Source organism: Notolepis coatsorum (genome assembly GCF_963971535.1).
Source record: "Notolepis coatsorum genome assembly, chromosome: 16".
Taxonomy (NCBI): Eukaryota; Metazoa; Chordata; class Actinopteri; order Aulopiformes; family Paralepididae; genus Notolepis; species Notolepis coatsorum.
The window spans coordinates 80,949,951-80,972,450 of record NC_140180.1 but is presented as its reverse complement, the minus strand read 5'-3'; the positions used below and the strand labels follow the sequence as shown (position 1 = coordinate 80,972,450).

Sequence of the window (22,500 nt, the reverse complement as noted above, 5' to 3'; positions counted from 1 at the left end):
TACTGCAGACTGAAAGAGAGAACTTGAATTACTTTTTGCTCGACTATGGACATGGACTATTGTTTTCAATTTTGGATCTGGGTGTGTATATGTTTTCCACGGACAGTTATGGCATGGACTACTTTTGTGGAGAGGCATTGTGGACAACTACAGCATGGACTATGGAGATGTGTCTTGGGCAGCCAAGGGCTCATGTTGGCCAGCTGTATGGTATGGTCAACTTGGGTGGAATTGTATTTGGAGATACATACATGGGTGACTTTAAAGAAGTAGGCTCACTGGAGCCCGGAAATCAAGTACATAAACACAATGTCGGATACGGAAGAAATATATGATTTTGAATATGATGTTGATCCTGAGACTCATGTGTTTAATGCAATTAATAATACCTGTAAATATTATACAGATGAACAGCTTAATGACATTGTTAAACCAGAAAATAGGTTTTCGTTGATACACCTAAATTGTAGAAGCCTTTATGCGAATTTCACCAAGATTAATGAATACTTAAAAACATTTAATAATAGATTTTCAGTTATAGCATTATCTGAAACGTGGTTAAAGCAGGAGAATTGTGCTGATTTTCACTTGGAGGGTTATGAGCTGTATCACCTGGATAGAAACAACAAACGGGGAGGGGGCGTGGCCCTGTATGTGGACAGTGACTTGAAATGTAAACAAGTGCAAAGTATAGTAATCGATGACTTAATGGAAGGTATAACTGTGGAAATTGAAATGGATAAGGTGAAGAATATTGTTGTTACTTGTGTATACAGAACACCAGGGTCAAGCATAGAATCATTTAAAGACAGTTTGGAAGAGTTATTGAATGGGTTAAATGAGAGCAAAACATGTCTGATTTGTGGAGACTTTAACATTGATCTCTTAAAGCAATCTAATCACTGCACGTCAGATTTTGTGGATGCTCTATACGGCAGAGGGTTCTACCCACTGATCACAAAACCCAGTAGAGTAACCTCAACTTGTGCTACATTAATTGACAATATTTTTATAAACACTTTGGAGAACAATATTAAAAGCGGACTTGTGATAAATGATATTAGTGACCACTTACCTATATTTGTAATATATGACTGTCAAATTAAGACAAAGAAGGAAGAAAACTCCCTTAGATACACAAGGGTAAGAACTGATGACACAATAGCCAAGTTCAGGAATGATCTGGTTAATGAGGAGTGGAAAGGGGTTTATGTGGAAGAAGTAAATGCTGCATATGAGGCATTTTTGGACATTTACTTGTCGCTGTATGAAGAACACTGTCCAATGGTAGTACGGAAGCAAAAATGTAATTATAAAATAAAACCCTGGATGACAAAGGGCTTACAAAATGCAAGTAAAAAGAAAAACAAACTCTATAGAGATTTTATCAAATTAAGAACAAAAAAGGCTGAAAATCAATATAAAGCTTACAAAAATAAATTAACTACTATAATTAGAAATGCAAAGAAAGAACACTATAATAATGTCTTAAAGGAAAATATAAATAATATCAAAGAAACTTGGAAGATTTTACGAAATGTCATTGGAAGCAAAGCTGTATCTGCAGATTTACCCAATTACTTCATTAATGACAACAATACGGTTATTAAAAACGTGAATGAAGTGGTAAATGAATTTAATTCATTTTTTGTAAATGTAGGCCCAAACCTTGCTAAGAATATCCAAAGTCATAATGAAGGGAAAGCAAATAAAGACTGGACAGGGGAAAGTAAAGTGTTGCAGTCTATGTTTCTAGGACATGTGAGTGAAAGACAAATTATAGAAATAGCATTAAATTCAAAAAATAAGACATCAACTGACAGTGATGGAATTGACATGATAATTGTGAAGAAGACCATTGATTGTATAATTAACCCCCTGTGTCATATTTGTAATATTTCCTTTCAAACAGGCACCTTTCCAGACAGAATGAAAATAGCAAAGGTTATTCCTCTATTTAAATCTGGGGACAAACACAGCTTTACCAACTACAGACCAGTGTCTTTGCTTTCACAATTTTCCAAGATTCTTGAAAAAGTGTTTGCTCATAAATAGATAGTTTTATTGAAAAGAATAACCTGCTGAGTGAGAGTCAGTATGGATTCAGGGCAAATCGATCAACAGCCTTAGCCTTAATGAATATATATGAAGAAATAACCACAGCAGTAGATGAGAGGAATTACACAATAGGGGTGTTTATTGACTTAAAAAAAGCATTTGATACGATAGATCATCACATTTTAATTTCTAAATTACAAACATACGGTGTGAGAGGGGTGGCGATGAACTGGTTAAGTAGCTATCTTGAAAATAGACAACAATATGTACAACTCTCTGGTTACACATCTGAATGTATGAATATTGAATGTGGTGTCCCTCAAGGTTCGGTCCTGGGGCCCAAACTTTTTATTTTATATATTAATAATATATGTGAAGTGTCAAACATATTGCAATTTGTTTTATTTGCTGACGATACAAATTTCTTCAGTTCAGGAAAATACCTTAAAAAATTTGCAGATGACATTGTAAATGAAATGTGTAAACTTAAGATATGGTTTGATAACAATAAGCTATCCCTAAATTTGGAAAAAACGAAATTTATGATATTTACTAATCGAAAGAAGGACAATGTGGCATTATGTATTGACGGAGTTAATATTGAAAGAGTATCTGAGTAAAATTTTTTGGGTGTTATGTTGGATGAGAAATTGACATGGAAGCCACATATAATGTACATAAAAAATAAGGTAGCCAAGAGTGTTTTTGTTTTGAACAAGGCAAAGAATGTGCTTGATTATAATTCTATGCGAATATTATATTGTTCACTCATCCTACCATATTTGAGTTACTGTGTGGAAGTGTGGGGTAACACGTATGAAAGCAACATAAAGCCATTATTTATATTACAGAAGAGAGCAGTAAGAATAGTTCACAATGTAGATTCAAGAGAACATACCAACGAATTATTTATTAAATCCAGACTATTGAAACTTAAAGAGTTAGCTGAAATACAGACTTTATTAGTTTTGTTTAGAGCAAAATGCAGAGTATTACCAGCAAATATACAGAGGTTGTTCGTTCCCTGTCCAGATGACAGCAGAAGGAAATTAAATTTTAAACACCAATTTGCACGAACAACCTTAAAACAAAGGTGCACCTCAGTTATAGGTATCAAACTATGGAACTCTTTGCAGAACGATGAAAAGAGTTCCAATAATATATTTCACTTCAAAAGGTTGTGCAAAGAAAAGATACATAGACAGTATAGCACAGTTTAATATAATATTGCAGTTTAGCGTGTCAGGATGACGTAGCATATAGAGTTGTAGTGTAGGCCAGTATGAGTATAGTAATATAGTATATAGCAGCGTAACATAGAATAATAATATATTAAAATATTGTATAATACTGTACCAATATGGTGTAGAATAAATAGTATGATTTAGTTATATTATAATAAAATAGAAATTAGATAGTATATAGAATTATAATACATTATATAAGTGTGTGTGTGTGGGGGTGTGTGTGTGTAAATGAATTAACCTAAATATGTAGTTTGACTGATAGATAGACAAAATGGGTTTATTTATGTTGATTTAATTTGGTTGTGTTGATGTTAAATTTTAATAATTTTTTTGCAAAATGGGTATATTCTGTTTGGTTTTACACAATATATCTATCGGTGTGTTGTACGTGTGTAGGGGCAGGTATATATAAGATTTTTTCTTCTTCCTGTTCCTTTCGGCCATGGTATTTTTTGTGAATTATATGAATATGTACTGTTGGACTGTGGTAATTCCATGTACGAATAAATAAAATGATGATGATGATGATGATGATAAAAAGAGAGAGAGAGAGAGAGAGAGAGAGAGAGAGCGAGAGAGCGAGAGCGAGAGACTGCAGTTTGTAGAATAAAAGCCAAAGTCATCTTATCTCACTATTTGAATCCATATTGGAAATCTGAAGATGTGAGCGTCTCACCACGGGGCTGTGACACCTCGGGCCTGGAGGAACAGCCGGTCAAAAGCAAAGAAATACCATTTCTCAAACTCCAAAACTAACGCACAGAGAGATGAAATTGATGTAAATGTTCTCTGACTCTGGGGAAGCGAGAATGCATGTCGCGAGCGTTCCCTCAAGCGGGTTCCCTAGAAGACCAGAGCTGCTCACCATATCTCGCTATATGTTCCATTCCATATGTTTTTTTTTTATCTACTTTTTCTCCCCATTTTCAATTTTTTTCTCCCATCCCAATTTCGTATTATCCAATTCTTCCCTCCCCTGTCTCGAACGTTGTTAGACCATGCCTCCCACTGTTCGGCTGCAATGTGGACGAAGCCTTGCATCAAGTGTCCCCTCCGGTACACAAGGAGGCAGCTGTCGCATCTTTTCACCTGTACAGCGCAATCTCTCAGTGGCGAGGAGTAACGCGTGGGAGGCTCACGCTGCCCCAGATACTTCATGATTCTGCTTGTACAGGCGCACCAACCGACCTGTAGGAGTCGCTGTCCACAACGTCCGATCCCCACCCACCGGCTTTCCCACCCCCTAATACTGCCAATTGTATTAGTATGAACGACCAGCCAAGCCGGAAGCAACGGCGAGAGCTGGGCTCGAACCCAGCATCCCCTGCGTTAGTGGCGAGCGCCTTGCCCACTGCGCCACTTAGCCGCCCTATATGTTCCATATGTTAACACTTCCTTCGGTCAATCCTCCTTCCAATTCGCTGCTCCCAGCAGTTGGAACGAGATGCGAAAGACTTTGAAAATGGACAGATTGGTCCCCCTCGCTAGTTTTAAGGACTCTGTTGCAGAATTGTTTGCACACACACCTGCAACTGTCACCCAGCCTGTTAACTATACATCGTCTGTTCATGTATTTACTTGTAATTTAAATTGGTTGGTTGTTTGTTGATGTGTGTTTTAATTATTTCCTCTGTGATGTATGCATCGTCTGTCTCTTTTCTATGATATTTTATTCTATTTTTAACTTTTTTCCTGTTACCCATCGAGAGGTCCTTTCGTCCCCTCGCCAGGCCGTCATTGTAAATAAGAATCTGTTCTTAAGGTCCCATGTCTTACAAATGGCCATGTCCAGTGTTTAGCATTGTTTCCTAGCAATGGGGGATTATATCAATGGGGTCTGTGTCTCTAATTATCATTTTGACTCATCAGTCTAGTCTCGAGTTCACGAGATCTTCCCTCACTCAACTAAGCCGTTTTGATTTGACTGTTTTGCTGATGTGAATAAGGCACTGGTTGTAGTCACCGCCCACAATCAACAATTCGATCAACAACAGAGATGAGTGGAATTACTTCCTCAAACAGAGGGTGCCGACAGACAGCAGAGAACGAGCGAGCAAGAGAGAGGGAGAGAGATAGAGAGAGAGATAGAGAGGGAGAGAGAGAGATGGAGATAGAGAGGGAGGGAGGGAGAGAGAGAGAGATGGAGATAGAGAGAGAGAGAGAGCGAGAGAGAGAGGGACCGTGCGCAGGAGTGTCTAAATGTGTGTGCGCGCGGGGATGGAGCTTCTCCCCCGCAGTCGGGAGCACTCGCATACCACTGTCAAAATATCGTTGCGCACGCTCCCATGCGCACACCCATATTCAGATCCGTGCAATAATATTCACAGGGGTATATATTGTCATTTGAAACAAGTTACCAATGCATTGTCTCGTGGGATTATGCCCCCCCCCGCGTCAAAATTAATTAGTATCCCCCTCAATCTCTCTATCTCTCTCTCTGTCTGCCAGTCGCAGACTGTGGGTGACTGTCACTCAAAGCGCTTATGGGCGGAGCCAGGCCAAGACAGCTTGAAGTCTTGAAGTGGAAAAATGCTGTTTTAGAGTACTCGATTACAAATATAAAACAATGAATTTCTTTGAGAAAAACCTTACAGATGTGTTCCATAGACTCACAGGAATTGTGTAAAATTTTCCAAATAGTGAAACTATTGAACTGTCTGCAAACGCCAACATTTGGGGACATTAGCTTACCGTCTTCTCCAGAGATAGACAAGGAGATAGATACCAGTTTCCTCTCTGTGTGTTCAGTAGAAAGCTATCTGGCGGCACGTTAGCCTAGCTTAGCACACAATGAACGGAAGCGGACATGACCGGTTAGCCTAGGCATTGTCCAACTAACACCTCTCCCGAAGGCTAACCGGCACTGTCCGCTTCTCGTCTCTCTCTGGAGAAGACAATAAGCTAATTTCTCAAAATGTTGGCGTGTTCTTTTAAATAAATAGAAAATAAATAAATAAATAAATAAATACGAGGTTCACTCTCCCGTTCACCGGCTCACCTTTGGGGCTCATCAGGGTGGCCTCGGTGGCCTTGCCTCCGTCGCCGCAGCGCTCGTCGAAGGGCAGACACTGCTCGCCCGTCCCCGCCACCACCTCCGCGTTGTCGGACAGCAGGCGGCCGCCCGTGAGCGAGCGGACGCGGTAGATGCGTCGGGAGTTGGTGTCCGAGATGAACAGCACTCCGGAGACCGGGTCCACGGCCAGGAAGTACTTGTGGGTGGGGTTGTTGCTGAGCGGGGAGAGAGAGAGAGAGAGAGAGAGAGAGAGAGAGAGAGAGAGAGAGAGAGAGAGAGAGAGAGAGAGAGAGAGAGAGAGAGAGAAACGCGAGTGAAACATATTCAGACGGTTGATATCAAAAGGGTGCAGGGAGCTCGCTTGATGCATTCAATGGGAAAGGTGTGAAAATGCTTGTGCTGTTTGTTAGTGGTGTACATTTATAACCATTATATTTATAACTCCTGGATTCGTTTAGCTGAGCTACCAGAAAGCCAAAGGGAGATCCATTATAACTTTGTCGTGGGTATTTATTCCTCCATACCGATACACAATCACAACGGCGAGCGGGCGCGGCCAGGATAATGATATCCTTAATGTCAGCTGGAACTTAAATGTAGGAAATGAGCTCTCCTTCTCTCTTCTGTTGCTCCGGAACTAAAAACTACTGTAACTAAAAGCTCTCCAGCATTCTCACTGAGCCCCCAACACTCATCCCCCTGAACAGCTCTCCCAAAGCAACACTCACATTTACATGAATTGCTACACACTCTGGAGATTCTTCAGAGGGGCTAAGCGTCTTACCTGTGCCTGAAATCTTTGTTCCTTCAAAGGGGAGCGGGGATAAGAGCAGAATAAAACAAATGTTAATCAAACAGTCAGCAGAGAGGCAACTGCAGAACAGAATCTAACGAGCTAGCCGCTTAAATATGGATAAAAACACCCTGGAGAGACGGTTTCAAGCGCAGTTTAAAATTCAACTTCAAGCTGGCCTCCCCAGTGTCTCCCTGCATGCTGTCCTCAGTGTCTCCCTGCATACTGTCCTCAGTGTCTCTCCTACATGCTGTCCTCAGTGTCTCTCCTACATGCTGTCCTCAGTGTCTCCCTGCATACTGTCCTCAGTGTCTCTCCTACATGCTGTCCTCAGTGTCTCTCTTGCATGCTGTCCTCAGTGTCTCTCCTGCATGCTGTCCTCAGTGTCTCTCCTACATGCTGTCCTCAGTGTCTCCCTACATGCTGTCCTCAGTGTCTCTCCTGCATGCTGTCCTCAGTGTCTCTCCTGCATGCTGTCCCCAGTGTCTCTCTACATACTGTCCTCAGTGTCTCTCCTACATGCTGTCCTCAGTGTCTCTCCTACATATTGTCCCCGGTGTCTCTCCTACATACTGTCCCCGGTGTCTCTCCTACATACTGTCCCCAGTGTCTCCCTGCATGCTGTCCTCAGTGTCTCTCCTGCATGCTGTCCTCAGTGTCTCTCCTACATATTGTCCCCGGTGTCTCTCCTACATACTGTCCCCGGTGTCTCTCCTACATGCTGTCCTCAGTGTCTCCCTGCATGCTGTCCTCAGTGTCTCTCCTACATGCTGTCCTCAGTGTCTCTCCTACATACTGTCCTCAGTGTCTCTCCTACATGCTGTCCTCAGTGTCTCTCCTACATACTGTCCTCAGTGTCTCTCCTACATGCTGTCCTCAGTGTCTCCCTGCATGCTGTCCTCAGTGTCTCTCCTACATACTGTCCTCAGTGTCTCTCCTACATGCTGTCCTCAGTGTCTCTCCTACATGCTGTCCTCAGTGTCTCCCTGCATGCTGTCCTCAGTGTCTCTCCTACATGCTGTCCTCAGTGTCTCTCCTACATACTGTCCTCAGTGTCTCCCTGCATGCTGTCCTCAGTGTCTCCCTACATGCTGTCCTCAGTGTCTCCCTGCATGCTGTCCTCAGTGTCTCTCCTACATGCTGTCCTCAGTGTCTCTCCTACATGTTGTCCTCAGTGTCTCTCCTACATGCTGTCCTCAGTGTCTCTCCTACATGTTGTCCTCAGTGTCTCTCCTACATACTGTCCTCAGTGTCTCTCCTACATGTTGTCCTCAGTGTCTCTCCTACATGCTGTCCTCAGTGTCTCTCCTACATGCTGTCCTCAGTGTCTCTCCTACATGCTGTCCTCAGTGTCTCTCCTACATACTGTCCTCAGTGTCTCTCCTGCATGCTGTCCTCAGTGTCTCTCCTACATGTTGTCCTCAGTGTCTCTCCTACATGCTGTCCTCAGTGTCTCTCCTACATGTTGTCCTCAGTGTCTCTCCTACATGTTGTCCTCAGTGTCTCTCCTACATGCTGTCCTCAGTGTCTCTCCTACATGCTGTCCTCAGTGTCTCTCCTACATACTGTCCTCAGTGTCTCTCCTACATGCTGTCCTCAGTGTCTCCCTACATGCTGTCCTCAGTGTCTCTCCTACATGTTGTCCTCAGTGTCTCTCCTACATGCTGTCCTCAGTGTCTCTCCTACATGCTGTCCTCAGTGTCTCTCCTACATACTGTCCTCAGTGTCTCTCCTACATGCTGTCCTCAGTGTCTCCCTACATGCTGTCCTCAGTGTCTCTCCTACATGTTGTCCTCAGTGTCTCCCTACATACTGTCCCCGGTGTCTCTCCTACATGTTGTCCTCAGTGTCTCCCTACATACTGTCCCCGGTGTCTCTCCTACATGCTGTCCTCAGTGTCTCCCTGCATGCTGTCCTCAGTGTCTCTCCTACATGCTGTCCTCAGTGTCTCTCCTACATACTGTCCTCAGTGTCTCTCCTACATGCTGTCCTCAGTGTCTCTCCTACATACTGTCCTCAGTGTCTCTCCTACATGCTGTCCTCAGTGTCTCTCCTACATGCTGTCCTCAGTGTCTCTCCTACATACTGTCCTCAGTGTCTCTCCTGCATGCTGTCCTCAGTGTCTCTCCTACATGTTGTCCTCAGTGTCTCTCCTACATGCTGTCCTCAGTGTCTCTCCTACATGTTGTCCTCAGTGTCTCTCCTACATGTTGTCCTCAGTGTCTCTCCTACATGCTGTCCTCAGTGTCTCTCCTACATGCTGTCCTCAGTGTCTCTCCTACATACTGTCCTCAGTGTCTCTCCTACATGCTGTCCTCAGTGTCTCCCTACATGCTGTCCTCAGTGTCTCTCCTACATGTTGTCCTCAGTGTCTCCCTACATACTGTCCCCGGTGTCTCTCCTACATGTTGTCCTCAGTGTCTCTCCTACATGCTGTCCTCAGTGTCTCTCCTACATACTGTCCTCAGTGTCTCTCCTACATACTGTCCTCAGTGTCTCTCCTACATGCTGTCCTCAGTGTCTCTCCTACATGCTGTCCTCAGTGTCTCCCTGCATGCTGTCCTCAGTGTCTCTCCTACATACTGTCCTCAGTGTCTCTCCTACATACTGTCCTCAGTGTCTCTCCTGCATGCTGTCCTCAGTGTCTCTCCTACATGCTGTCCTCAGTGTCTCTCCTACATACTGTCCTCAGTGTCTCTCCTGCATGATGTCCTCAGTGTCTCTCCTACATGCTGTCCTCAGTGTCTCTCCTGCATACTGTCCTCAGTGTCTCCCTGCATGCTGTCCTCAGTGTCTCCCTGCATACTGTCCTCAGTGTCTCCCTGCATGCTGTCCTCAGTGTCTCTCCGGCATACTGTCCTCAGTGTCTCCCTGCATGCTGTCCTCAGTGTCTCTCCTACATGCTGTCCTCAGTGTCTCTCCTACATACTGTCCTCAGTGTCTCTCCTACATACTGTCCTCAGTGTCTCTCCTACATGCTGTCCTCAGTGTCTCCCTGCATGCTGTCCTCAGTGTCTCTCCGGCATACTGTCCTCAGTGTCTCTCCTACATACTGTCCTCAGTGTCTCTCCTGCATGATGTCCTCAGTGTCTCTCCTACATGCTGTCCTCAGTGTCTCTCCTGCATACTGTCCTCAGTGTCTCCCTGCATGCTGTCCTCAGTGTCTCTCCTACTTGCTGTCCTCAGTGTCTCCCTGCATGCTGTCCTCAGTGTCTCCCTACATGCTGTCCTCAGTGTCTCCCTGCATACTGTCCTCAGTGTCTCTCCTACTTGCTGTCCTCAGTGTCTCTCCTACATGCTGTCCTCAGTGTCTCCCTACATGCTGTCCTCAGTGTCTCTCCTACATGCTGTCCTCAGTGTCTCTCCTACATGCTGTCCTCAGTGTCTCTCCTACATACTGTCCTCAGTGTCTCTCCTACATGCTGTCCTCAGTGTCTCTCCTACATGCTGTCCTCAGTGTCTCTCCTGCATGCTGTCCTCAGTGTCTCTCCTGCATGCTGTCCTCAGTGTCTCTCCTGCATGCTGTCCTCAGTGTCTCTCCTACATGCTGTCCTCAGTGTCTCTCCTACATACTGTCCTCAGTGTCTCTCCTACATGCTGTCCTCAGTGTCTCTCCTGCATGCTGTCCTCAGTGTCTCTCCTACTTGCTGTCCTCAGTGTCTCTCCTACATACTGTCCTCAGTGTCTCTCCTACATGCTGTCCTCAGTGTCTCTCCTACATGCTGTCCTCAGTGTCTCTCCTGCATGCTGTCCTCAGTGTCTCTCCTACATGCTGTCCTCAGTGTCTCTCCTACATGCTGTCCTCAGTGTCTCTCCTGCATGCTGTCCTCAGTGTCTCTCCTACATGCTGTCCTCAGTGTCTCTCCTACATACTGACCTCAGTGTCTCTCCTACATGCTGTCCTCAGTGTCTCTCCTACATGCTGTCCTCAGTGTCTCTCCTACATGCTGTCCTCAGTGTCTCTCCTACATGCTGTCCTCAGTGTCTCTCCTACATGCCGTCCTCAGTGTCTCTCCTACATGCTGTCCTCAGTGTCTCTCCTACATACTGTCATCAGTGTCTCTCCTACATGCTGTCCTCAGTGTCTCCCTACATGCTGTCCTCAGTGTCTCTCCTACATGTTGTCCTCAGTGTCTCTCCTACATGCTGTCCTCAGTGTCTCTCCTACATACTGTCATCAGTGTCTCTCCTACATGCTGTCCTCAGTGTCTCCCTACATGCTGTCCTCAGTGTCTCTCCTACATACTGTCCTCAGTGTCTCCCTGCATGCTGTCCTCAGTGTCTCTCCTACATGTTGTCCTCAGTGTCTCCCTGCATACTGTCCTCAGTGTCTCTCCTGCATGCTGTCCTCAGTGTCTCCCTGCATGCTGTCCTCAGTGTCTCCCTACATGCTGTACTCAGTGTCTCCCTGCATGCTGTCCTCAGTGTCTCCCTGCATAATGTCCTCAGTGTCTCCCTGCATGCTGTCCTCAGTGTCTCCCTACATGCTGTCCTCAGTGTCTCCCTGCATGCTGTCCTCAGTGTCTCCCTGCATACTGTCCTCAGTGTCTCCCTGCATGCTGTCCTCAGTGTCTCCCTGCATGCTGTCCTCAGTGTCTCTCCTACATGCTGTCCTCAGTGTCTCCCTGCATGCTGTCCTCAGTGTCTCCCTGCATACTGTCCTCAGTGTCTCCCTGCATGCTGTCCTCAGTGTCTCCCTGCATGCTGTCCTCAGTGTCTCTCCTGCATACTGTCCTCAGTGTCTCCCTACATGCTGTCCTCAGTGTCTCCCTACATGCTGTCCTCAGTGTCTCTCCTGCATGCTGTCCTCAGTGTCTCCCTGCATGCTGTCCTCAGTGTCTCCCTGCATACTGTCCTCAGTGTCTCTCCTACATGTTGTCCTCAGTGTCTCTCCTACATGCTGTCCTCAGTGTCTCTCCTGCATGCTGTCCTCAGTGTCTCCCTGCATGCTGTCCTCAGTGTCTCCCTACATGCTGTCCTCAGTGTCTCTCCTACATACTGTCCTCAGTGTCTCCCTACATGCTGTCCTCAGTGTCTCCCTGCATGCTGTCCTCAGTGTCTCTCCTACATGCTGTCCTCAGTGTCTCCCTGCATGCTGTCCTCAGTGTCTCTCCTGCATGTTGTCCTCAGTGTCTCTCCTACATGCTGTCCTCAGTGTCTCCCTACATGCTGTCCTCAGTGTCTCTCCTGCATGCTGTCCTCAGTGTCTCTCCTACATGTTGTCCTCAGTGTCTCTCCTACATGCTGTCCCCGGTGTCTCTCCTGCATGCTGTCCTCAGTGTCTCTCCTGCATGCTGTCCTCAGTGTCTCTCCTACATACTGTCCTCAGTGTCTCTCCTACATACTGTCCTCAGTGTCTCTCCTACATGCTGTCCTCAGTGTCTCTCCTACATGCTGTCCTCAGTGTCTCTCCTACATGCTGTCCTCAGTGTCTCCCTACATGCTGTCCTCAGTGTCTCCCTGCATGCTGTCCTCAGTGTCTCCCTGCATACTGTCCTCAGTGTCTCCCTGCATACTGTCCTCAGTGTCTCTCCTACATGCTGTCCTCAGTGTCTCTCCTACATGCTGTCCTCAGTGTCTCTCCTACATGCTGTCCTCAGTGTCTCTCCTACATGCTGTCCTCAGTGTCTCTCCTACATACTGTCCCCGGTGTTTCTCCTGCATGCTGTCCTCAGTGTCTCTCCTACATACTGTCCTCAGTGTCTCTCCTACATGCTGTCCTCAGTGTCTCTCCTACATACTGTCCTCAGTGTCTCTCCTACATGCTGTCCTCAGTGTCTCCCTGCATACTGTCCCCAGTGTTTCTCCTACATACTGTCCTCAGTATCTCATCTGCATACTGTCACCAGTGCATCCCTTGCATGCCTGCATTTTGCCGATCCAGCATCTTCTACAGTACTCCCCTCCTCCCCCTCCTCCTTCTAGCCACATCTCCTCCTCTCCTATTCCCTCTTCTTCATCTAATCTCTCAACCCCACACCCTCTCTTTCCATCAGCATTCCCACTGCAACATCAAAACTCGTCAAATCGTATCTGCTCTGCTCCGCTGTCCTCTCCCTCTTTCAAGTTTTATATTCATCCCCTACTTCTTTCCCTTTGAGATTCTCTCCTCCCTGAAGAATGCTGTTTTTCCTCTGCTTCATCTGACAAACTTCCTCTTCTCAATACCTCCATTTCCATCTCTCATCACAAAGCCTCTATTACTCTCATCTACCCACTTATCCTCTCAGCTTCTCTCAATTCTTCTCCTTCTCCTCTTCTCTCCTCCTCTCCTACCCCCTCCATCCTCTCCTCTTTTCTATCCCCCTCCCCCCCTCTCCTTTGCTCTCTTCTCCCCCTCTCATTTCCTCTCCTCTCCTCCCCTCTTCCCATCCTCTCCCCTCCCCTCCTCTTTTCTCCTCTCCTTTTTCTCCCCTCTCTTCCTCTCCTCCTCTACCTCAGCTCCAGGATGCCAGTGGTGTTCATCGAGGGGTAAACTCTGCGTACGAAGTTCAGGTCTCCAACGTAGAGGCTGCCGTCGACGCCCGTCGCCAGGGCGACTGGTGCCAGGAGCTTGTTGCCATCGGCCAGGCCGTTGCAGCTGGGGCAGGAGATGCTCCGCCTGCGCCCGTTCCCCATCACGCTGGTGATGACCGGAGGCTGCTCCGTCACAAACACATTCTCCCCGCTGCCCTTGTGGAGGATCCCTGGGTGGGAGAGGACGGAGGAGAGAAGGACAACCGAGGAGTCAACCTTCCAGTCTACTGACACGTCGTGGAGGGAAATGTATGTTTAAGTGCTCTACAGTAGATTCTCTCTGTGTACTCTCTGAAGGGAAAAGGTTTCTCCCAGGGTAACTCTGTATGATAGCATGTACAATAATGCTGAATATACCGTATATATATATATATATATATATATATATATATATATATAAACTTGTGTTGTATAATGACAATACATTTGAATCCAATCCAATCCAATCCAATCTAATCGAATATACATATTCCCTTTTGGTACGCACCACTACCAGCACCCTACAGGAGAGACCATTTCTCTTCAGAGAGTACAAAGAGAGGATGTACTGTCTGTAACATATAGAGAGCTTAAACCTGGATCAAATCACATTTTGAGCAGCACCGAAAACGCAGTAATGACTTTTACTGATTGATTTCTTTCGCACACGCGCGCACAGGAGTTAGTTTGTGTTTTTTTCTTTCAAGTGAATGTGGGGATCTGTCTGTACAGTACGTGCATCAAAGAAACCCATTATGGGCAGCAGGCGCATTTCCCCCCGTGTGTTTAAGTGTGTGCTCAGGATTATATATTTGTATGTGTGTGCTGCGTGTGTCTATTTCTGTTCTGGTGAACACATGTGTCTGTCTACTTGTACCTTATAGAAAAGTAATTTTCCAGTCCAGGCACTTAAGCGTGTGTTCCGCTACATTTGTGTGTTTGTGTGTCTGTCTGTTTGGTCAAGTGAAAATGGCCGCCTGCTTGTTTGCGTGTGAAGGAGAGTGCATGCAGAGGCACTGAAAGCCTATATGTAGTTAGGAGTGTCTGCATTTTTTATTTATGATGTTATAGTTTGTGTTGTGTTTGTTTGTGGTTGTCTGTTTATTCAAGGGAACGGTGTGTATGTCCCTGCCTGCATGTTGGGGGGGGGGGGGGGGTGTTTATATGTGTGTTTAGGTGTGTGTTTAGGTGTGTGTTTAGGTGTGTGTTTAGGTGTTTGTTTAGGTGTGTGTTTAGGTGTGTGTTTAGGTGTGTGTTTAGGTGTTTGTTTAGGTGTGTGTTTAGGTGTGTGTTTAGGTGTTTTCTTTAGGTGTGTGTTTAGGTGTGTGTTTAGGTCTTTGTTTTGGTGTGTGTTTAGGTGTTTGTTTAGGCATGTGTTTACGTGTGTGTTAGGCGTTTGTTTAGATGTGTGTTTAGGTGTGTGTTTAGATGTGTGTTTAGGTGTGTGTTTAGGCATGTGTTTAGGTGTGTGTTTAGATGTGTGTTTAAGCGTGTGTTTAGGTGTGTGTTTAGGCATGTGTTTAGGTGTGTTTAAGTGTGTGTTTAGGTGTGTGTTTAGGTGGGCGGCTAGGTGGTGTAGTGGGCAAGGCACTCGCCACCAGTGTGGAGACGCTAGGATTCGCGTGTTCGAATCCAGCTCTCCACATTGTTTTCAGTTTAGCTGGTCGTCCGCAGTAATACACATTGGCCGTATTACGGGGAGGGAAAACTGAAGGGTGGGGATCGAACGTTGTGAACAAGCGACTCCTACAAGTCGGTTGGTGCGCCTGCGCAGTAGAATCAGGAAGTGTCGGGGGCAGCGTGAGCCTCCCACGCGTTACTCCTCGACACTGAGAGATCGAGCTGCGCAGGTGAAAAGATGCGACTGCTGTTACCTCAAGTACCGGAGGGGACTTGTGCTATGTATGACTTAGTCCACATTGCAGCCGGCTTGTGGGAGGCAAGAAACAGCGTTCGTGACAGGGGAGGGTTGAATTGGATGATACGAAATTGGGATGGGAGAAAATATAGAAAAATGGGAGAAAAAGTGGATCAAAAAAAAAAAGGTGTGTGTTTAGGTGTGTGTTTAGGTGTGTGTTTAGACATGTGTTTAGGTGTGTGTTTAGATGTGTGTTTAAGTGTGTGTTTAGGTGTGTGTTTAGGTGTGTGTTTAGGTGTGTATGTAGGTGTGTGTTTAGGCGTGTGTTTAGGTGCGTGTTTAGGCGTGTGTTTAGGTGTTTGTTTAGGCATGTATGTAGGTGTGTGTTTAGGTGTGTGTTTAGGTGTGTGTTTAGGTGTTTGTTTAGGCGTGTGTTTAGGTGTGTGTTTAGGTGTGTGTTTATGTGTGTGTTTAGGTGTGTGTTTAGGTGTGTGTTTAGGCGTTTGTTTAGGTGTGTGTTTAGGTGTTTGTTTAGGCATGTGTTTGCGTGTGTGTTAGGCGTTTGTTTAGATGTATGTTTAGGTGTGTGTTTAGGTGTGTGTTTAGGCATGTGTTTAGGCATGTGTTTAGGTGTGTGTTTAGATGTGTGTTTAAGCGTGTGTTTAGGTGTGTGTTTAGGCATGTGTTTAGGTGTGTTTAAGTGTGTGTTTAGGTGTGTGTTTAGGTGTGTGTTTAGACATGTGTTTAGGTGTGTGTTTAGATGTGTGTTTAAGTGTGTGTTTAGGTGTGTGTTTAGGTGTGTATGTAGGTGTGTTTTTAAGTGTTTGTTTAGGCGTGTGTTTAGGTGTGTGTTTAGGTGTGTGTTTAGGCGTTTGTTTAGGTGTGTGTTTAGGTGTGTGTTTAGGCGTTTGTTTAGGTGTGTGTTTAGGTGTGTGTTTAGGTGTTTGTTTAGGTGTGTGTTTAGGTGTGTGTTTAGGTGTTTGTTTAGGCGTGTATGTAGGTGTGTGTTTAGGTGTGTGTTTAGGTGTGTGTTTAGGTGGTTGTTTAGGCATGTGTTTAGGTGTGTGTTTAGGTGTGTGTTTAGGTGTGTGTTTTGGTGCGTGTTTAGGCATGTGTTTAGGTGTGTGTTTAAGTGGGTATTTAGGCGCTTGTTTAGGTGTGTGTTTAGTCTGAGTGAATGGGTGAATGTGAGGTATAAGTTGTAAAGCACGTTGGATAAGAGCTGCTATACAAATGCAGCCCATTACATTAACACATTCCCTGCCACGCTTATATCCATCAATGTTTGATCACTGCCACCAGTCTAAGCCTATGGAGATGTTTACCTTCTTTGCAGGGCTATAACTTTTTAAATTGTATTGCTAAATTGACATTACTATGGCCCATTCAACATCGATTATCTATCGTTCAGGATGTAGGAACGTTTTACTTTTTCATTCACAGGCTCATACGAAAATACCGTCTAGAATATAAATATGTTTTTATCGTTTTCTGCAGTAATTCCTAGAACGTGAGATATAGGCATACACGCATATATAGATGATCAAATGCCGTTTGTTGGCGTTACACGCTATTTTAAAAATTTCAACTGTACATGATCCTAAACGTTATGACTGTTCATGCGCGGGTGAACAGGGGGGGGGGGGGGTCGTTTATAATTCCGATATCGTCGGTAAATGCTTTATGTAGTATGGGTGATATATTCATCGGAGCAGTTTGCATGGATAATAATAAATAAACAGGCTGAAAGTAACGTCAGCGTCCTCTTACCGTTGGGCGATGAGACTGGAGCAAAAACATCCCACTTATTTGACGGAGATCGCCTAAATCCATTTCCGGTTTGTATAATCATAATACACGGCCAAATCGTATCGATTATTGCGTTATGGCAGCGATCGCTACACAGGGACGTGTGTATACAGTCCTGCAACGATAAGCGAGTGGCCGGACGCATTTCGGAGACGCACCGAGATCTAACCGGCCATTTCCGGTTTGGCAACTCGCCAATCATCCACCAGGGGGCAGTATTGAAGCGTTGCAGAGTTGTGCCGGCTCACACTGCATCAGACCAGGCTCCGTGAGGAAAATATGAATACTATGGCGAAAAAATGAAATAATATGATCTCAATAACGTCGTACGCCGTGATCTGGCAGAATTAGCATGACCTTGAAACACGTTGTACGAGGTTTTTGGCGCAGGATGTGTTAACAGCAATACATCTACATGTATTTATGTGCGTACAGTAAATGTCTGTATGTATATATATACGTACCACTGCGTGTGTTCAGTATGTGGTGTTTGTCCAACGACCAGCCTCCCAGGTTGGTCGGGTCCAGTTCAAAGCCCTGCAGGATGGCGGTCCGCTTCTCCCAAAGAATGAGACTAGCACATGACTCATACTCATAACCCACCGACACTACAGAGAGAGAGAGAGAGAGAGAGAGAGAGAGAGAGAGAGAGGGATAGAGAGAGAGAGAGTTAGCTGCTACAGCAGATGGCATAAACAATGACATATGGTATAAACCAAAATGAAGAACATATTGTTTCATTAAGAATAACTGTATTTCCAAACCATCTGTTATGCAAAATCTATCCAAAAGTCCAAAGGGATCCAAAATGATCCTTTGGTGCACAATTACATTGGGGTACGTAACGTTACTCATTATTCATAGGAGCAGGTGGATTCAGCGGCTGCCCCCAGAGGAGAGACTTTGCATGTTTTGTGATTCAGGAGAAATTGAAGATAAAACCCATTTTATATTTTACTGTCCCTCATATGGTGAAATAAAACATGTAAGATATCTTCTATCTCTGCATGTTTCCTTTGGCTGAATGACTATGAAAGACTTGAAGTGTGTGACTATGAAAGACTTGAAGTGTGGGACTATGAAAGACTTGAAGTGTGGGACTATGAAATACTTGAAGTGTGTGACTATGAAAGACTTGAAGTGTGGGACTATGAAAGACTTGAAGTGTGGGACTATGAAAGACTTGAAGTGTGTAACTATGAAATACTTGAAGTGTGTGACTATGAAATACTTGAAGTGTGTGACTATGAAGTGTGTTTCAGGAAAGGTACTTTTTTGGTAGCAACATTTATTTGTAAAGCGCATGAGAAAAGACAAAGCGTTTTGTATTAAATCTGGAGATTATACGATAATCTTTAAGTTTACGTTGTACATGTATTGTTGTTAGGGATGCTCGATATTGGCTTTTTTACCGATACCGATATAACGAAATTGTCCAACTCTTAATTTCCGATACCGATCAACCGATATCAACCGATACCGATATATGCAGGGTTTCCCCACCCCCAAAAAACTGAATAATGTCAGGTAATTAACATTACATATCTCTTGTCGTGTAATTAACACAACATTATGCATACTTTGACAATAAATAAAATAATAATTTGTTCTTACTTGCTTGCCTGGTTATATACAGATGAAGCACTTCAGATTCAGTACCCTACTGCTGTGCTTCTGCCACTCTTCTGCCACTTTAGAACTAGCACTCAGGTGTTAATTTTCGGGGGCTGGTGGCTGGGTCTAAACGTGAACAAAGGGAGGGTACTTAACTTAAGTGCTTCCCCAGGGAGGGGGTCGGGGCTACTGCCCTCAGACCCCCAAGATAATTTTTATATGGGCAGTCTGACTTGGGGTACTGACCATATATTAGTGTTGCAATGCATGATAAGTAAACAGTGAAAGAAGCTAAGAAATCGGATGGGGCTGGGACATTTGGGACGAATACAAATTTAAGATGAAAATCTCCCCAGCCTGTGGGAGGCAGTGGAGGTGTGAAATCTGGCCCGGTCCAGAACAATAGGAGTCACAAAATCAGTTTGGAGTGGAGTGGTGGAGTAGTGGTAGAGGAGCAGTAGAGGTTTGATTTTTCAGGGCTGTATCTGTAAATGAAAAAAATAAATATAATAATAATAATAATTTTTTATTTTAATTTTTAAACCGATACCGATATTTTCCGACATCACATTTTTATGCCAATATCGACCGATAATATCCGTAGGCCGATAATATCGGACATCCCTAATTGTTGTGTATGTATTGTCCTATTACTCCATGTGGGCGGGGCATCTTGAGTGCATGACACTCAAATACATTTTAAATCTATAAAGTATAAATATTATTAGCAATTTATTAGTGTGGCGTAGCCATACTTCTCTCCACACTGCGTTAGCATTGTGCCAGCGCCAGAAGAGAGGTCTGGCTGAACCTATTACTATCATCCTGTAGGTTGAGCTGAGCAGTGACGGTGCTCTTGTGAAATTGTGTCGCGGATAGTGGAAGGGGAGGAGAATCCTGACTGAAATAGTCAGCCAATGGTATGCGTATAGCCACAGTCTACATCCTGTGAGTCAGACTAGCAATGTATTAGATCTTGAGATTTGAAGCCAGATCAATATCACAAGGCATCTAGTGGCAGGCTGATCAAACTTGCATCTCAGCTAAATCTTTAAGTCAAACATGTTGAGATGTTGGTGCGGAAGGTTATTCTGAGCTTGTGAGCTCGTGTGCAAACCACAGAGCAACTAGTCAGCACCTGTTCCCAGACCTCAACTAGCACCCAAACTAACACCCTTGCATGCTGCTGAATCAATTAAAAACTCTGTCAATTGGACAGATTGCCCCATTGGACAACACAGCGTGGTTGTCAAGGTAACAACCCGGTTCTGGTGGGAACATTACACCCCGTCACGCGACTGTGTTGACATGTCATCATTAATTTGGAATAAACATCCACGTCGGGGCAAGGAGCTGTTAGGAGGTGCTAAGTGGACCCTGCAGTGAGTGCCCGTGTGTTATACGTGCACGTGTGTGTGTGTGTGTGTGTGTGTTCCTCCAACCGGGATGAAAGACACACCATTAAAAAGGAGAGCGTGTGCGTAAGCACAACAACTCCCCAAAGAGTCGGCAGAGAGAGAGAGAGAGAGAGAGAGAGAGAGAGAGAGAGAGAGAGAGAGAGAGAGAGAGAGAGAGAGAGAGAGAGAGCGCGCTGCAGCAAGCACCTTCTCAGCCCCGGTGCCAACAATAATGCAGCGCGCCGACATCCGTGACCGCGGTTCGCAAATCATAACCGAATATCCAATTTACATCCAGGCAGGGGGAACTGTCATGCCTTTCGGGGCTATTAGGAAAATCTAGGGGTGGATATAGCAAAACGCTCTCTGCGCTGTTATGCTTTTAGTGCTCACAGTGTAACCCCAGACGTCTCTCTCTCGTCCCCCGGCTGACAGCGGCCGCGAGCCCCTGTGACAGTGGGATGTAATAGGGCCGGGGGTCCCCCAGGGCCCCTGGCCAGCCGCTCCGCTGGCTAACCGCTAACTCGCCCTGACGCCTAATAACCTCTCGCCGCTGTAACGGCTGGCTGACCGGAGCAACGGTGATGCAGCCCTGATGAAAAGTAGACGTATGGAACAAGCACTTGTGTGTGTGGCTGTGTGCTGGCGTGGAGGGGTTACCTCTCGTCGTAGAGATCTAGTGTCTAACTAAGACTCCTGTCATGGCCAATGTATCTCCACTGGTTAGGTTGGTATCCAATCCACTGAATCTAGTGGGTAACTGCAGGAGTGGTATAAAGCCCACATGCTCATTTTCTCTGCTTCTAACCCCCCCCCCACCCCCCCCCCCCCCCCCCCCCTCCCCCCACGCCCCCCCCTCGACCATCCTCCATCCTCCCCCACTCACCGACAGCCTCTGACAGGCCGTAGACCCTCTGGCCGTACGCATCCGTCTTGTCCCAGATGTAGGTGTAGGCCAGGTTGGGCGAGGCGTGGAACCACTTCTGAAGAGGTGTCCCTCCACGGCCACCATCAGGTGGGACCTTCAACAGGCCCATGGACACCACGGCGGGGGTCATGGTGACCTTGAGCAGGAGCGGTAGCCCTGCGTCCTGGAGCTCAGGTAGCACAGCCTCAGGCTGGTGCGGGTACCTCCACCTGCTCATGCAGCACCTGGGGGGAGGAGAGGGAGACACAGGGGGTTCATTAGAAGGGGATTAGAGAGGGGGAGAGAGTCATGTGTGTGGGGGGGGGGGTCATGCTTCCACTGAGGATGGAAGAAAAAAACGAAAGAAAGAAGGGAATAACAAACAAAAAAAAGAAAGAGAGAAAGGAAGAAAGGAATAACAGAAGAAAAGAAAGAAAGAAAGAAAGAACAAAAGAAAAAATAAGGAAATAAATAAATACAGGACTAACAAAAAAGAAGGAATGAGAAAGAAAGAAAGAAGGGAAGAAAGACATAAAGGAATAACAAAAGAAAAAAGAAAGAAAGAAATAACAAAATAAATGAAAGAAAGTAAGGAATAACAAAAGAAAAACAGTAAATAAAAAAATAAAAAATAAATAAAGGAATAATAAAAAGAAGGAAATAAATAAATAAATAAATAAAGGGAATAACAAAAGAAAGAAGTAACGGAATAACAAAAGAAAGGAATAACAAAAGAAAGAAAGAATGAAAGAAAGAAAGAAGAAAGAAAAAAGAAAGAAAGAAAGAAAGAAAGACAGAAAGAAAGAAAGAAAGAAGAAAGAAAGAAAGAAAGAAAGAAAGAAAGAAAGAAAGAAAGAAAGAAAGAAAGAAAGACAGAAAGAAAGAAAGAAAGAAAGAAAGAAGAAAGAAAGAAAGAAAGAAAGAAAGAAAGAAAGAAAGAAAGAAAGAAGAAAGAAAGAAAGAAAGAAAGAAAGAAAGAAAGAAAGAAAGAAAGAAAAAGAAAGAAAGAAAGAAAGAGGGAACAGACACGTTGAAAGAAGAGAGAGACAGGATGCAGTGCTGGTACCTGTGTCTCAGGGATGATGGGTCTCTCTCCCGGCTGGGAGCTGAAGAAGGAGGAGAGGGGGGAGGGCCACCACCAGGGGGTCCGGCCGCACGAAGCCGCTCAGGTCGCAGCCAGGGATGGTGTTCTCCTCCGTCTTCAGCACCCAGGGTGTCCAGGGCGTAGAACTGGCTCCAGGGAAGCCACACCGTGCGCTCCTGGCTCAGGAAAGGAGCGCGCTCGAAGCGCAGCGTCAATGCTGCGCCC

At 45.2% G+C, this 22,500-nt stretch overlaps 1 protein-coding gene across 1 annotated transcript in view; it reads right to left on the bottom strand.

Moving 5' to 3' along the window:
• Positions 1-22,500, bottom strand: part of LOC311243029 (teneurin-2-like) — a gene marked incomplete at both ends in the record, with an annotated part of 205,542 nt that overhangs the window by 51,659 nt on the left and 131,383 nt on the right. The window contains 12 exon segments of the mRNA XM_084332100.1: positions 6,304-6,533; positions 7,103-7,123; positions 13,548-13,797; positions 17,738-17,881; positions 21,171-21,267; positions 21,273-21,302; positions 21,304-21,359; positions 21,362-21,409; positions 21,412-21,436; positions 22,258-22,320; positions 22,322-22,399; positions 22,401-22,492. Of these exon segments, the coding sequence (XP_084188226.1) occupies positions 6,304-6,533; positions 7,103-7,123; positions 13,548-13,797; positions 17,738-17,881; positions 21,171-21,267; positions 21,273-21,302; positions 21,304-21,359; positions 21,362-21,409; positions 21,412-21,436; positions 22,258-22,320; positions 22,322-22,399; positions 22,401-22,492 (1,134 nt within the window).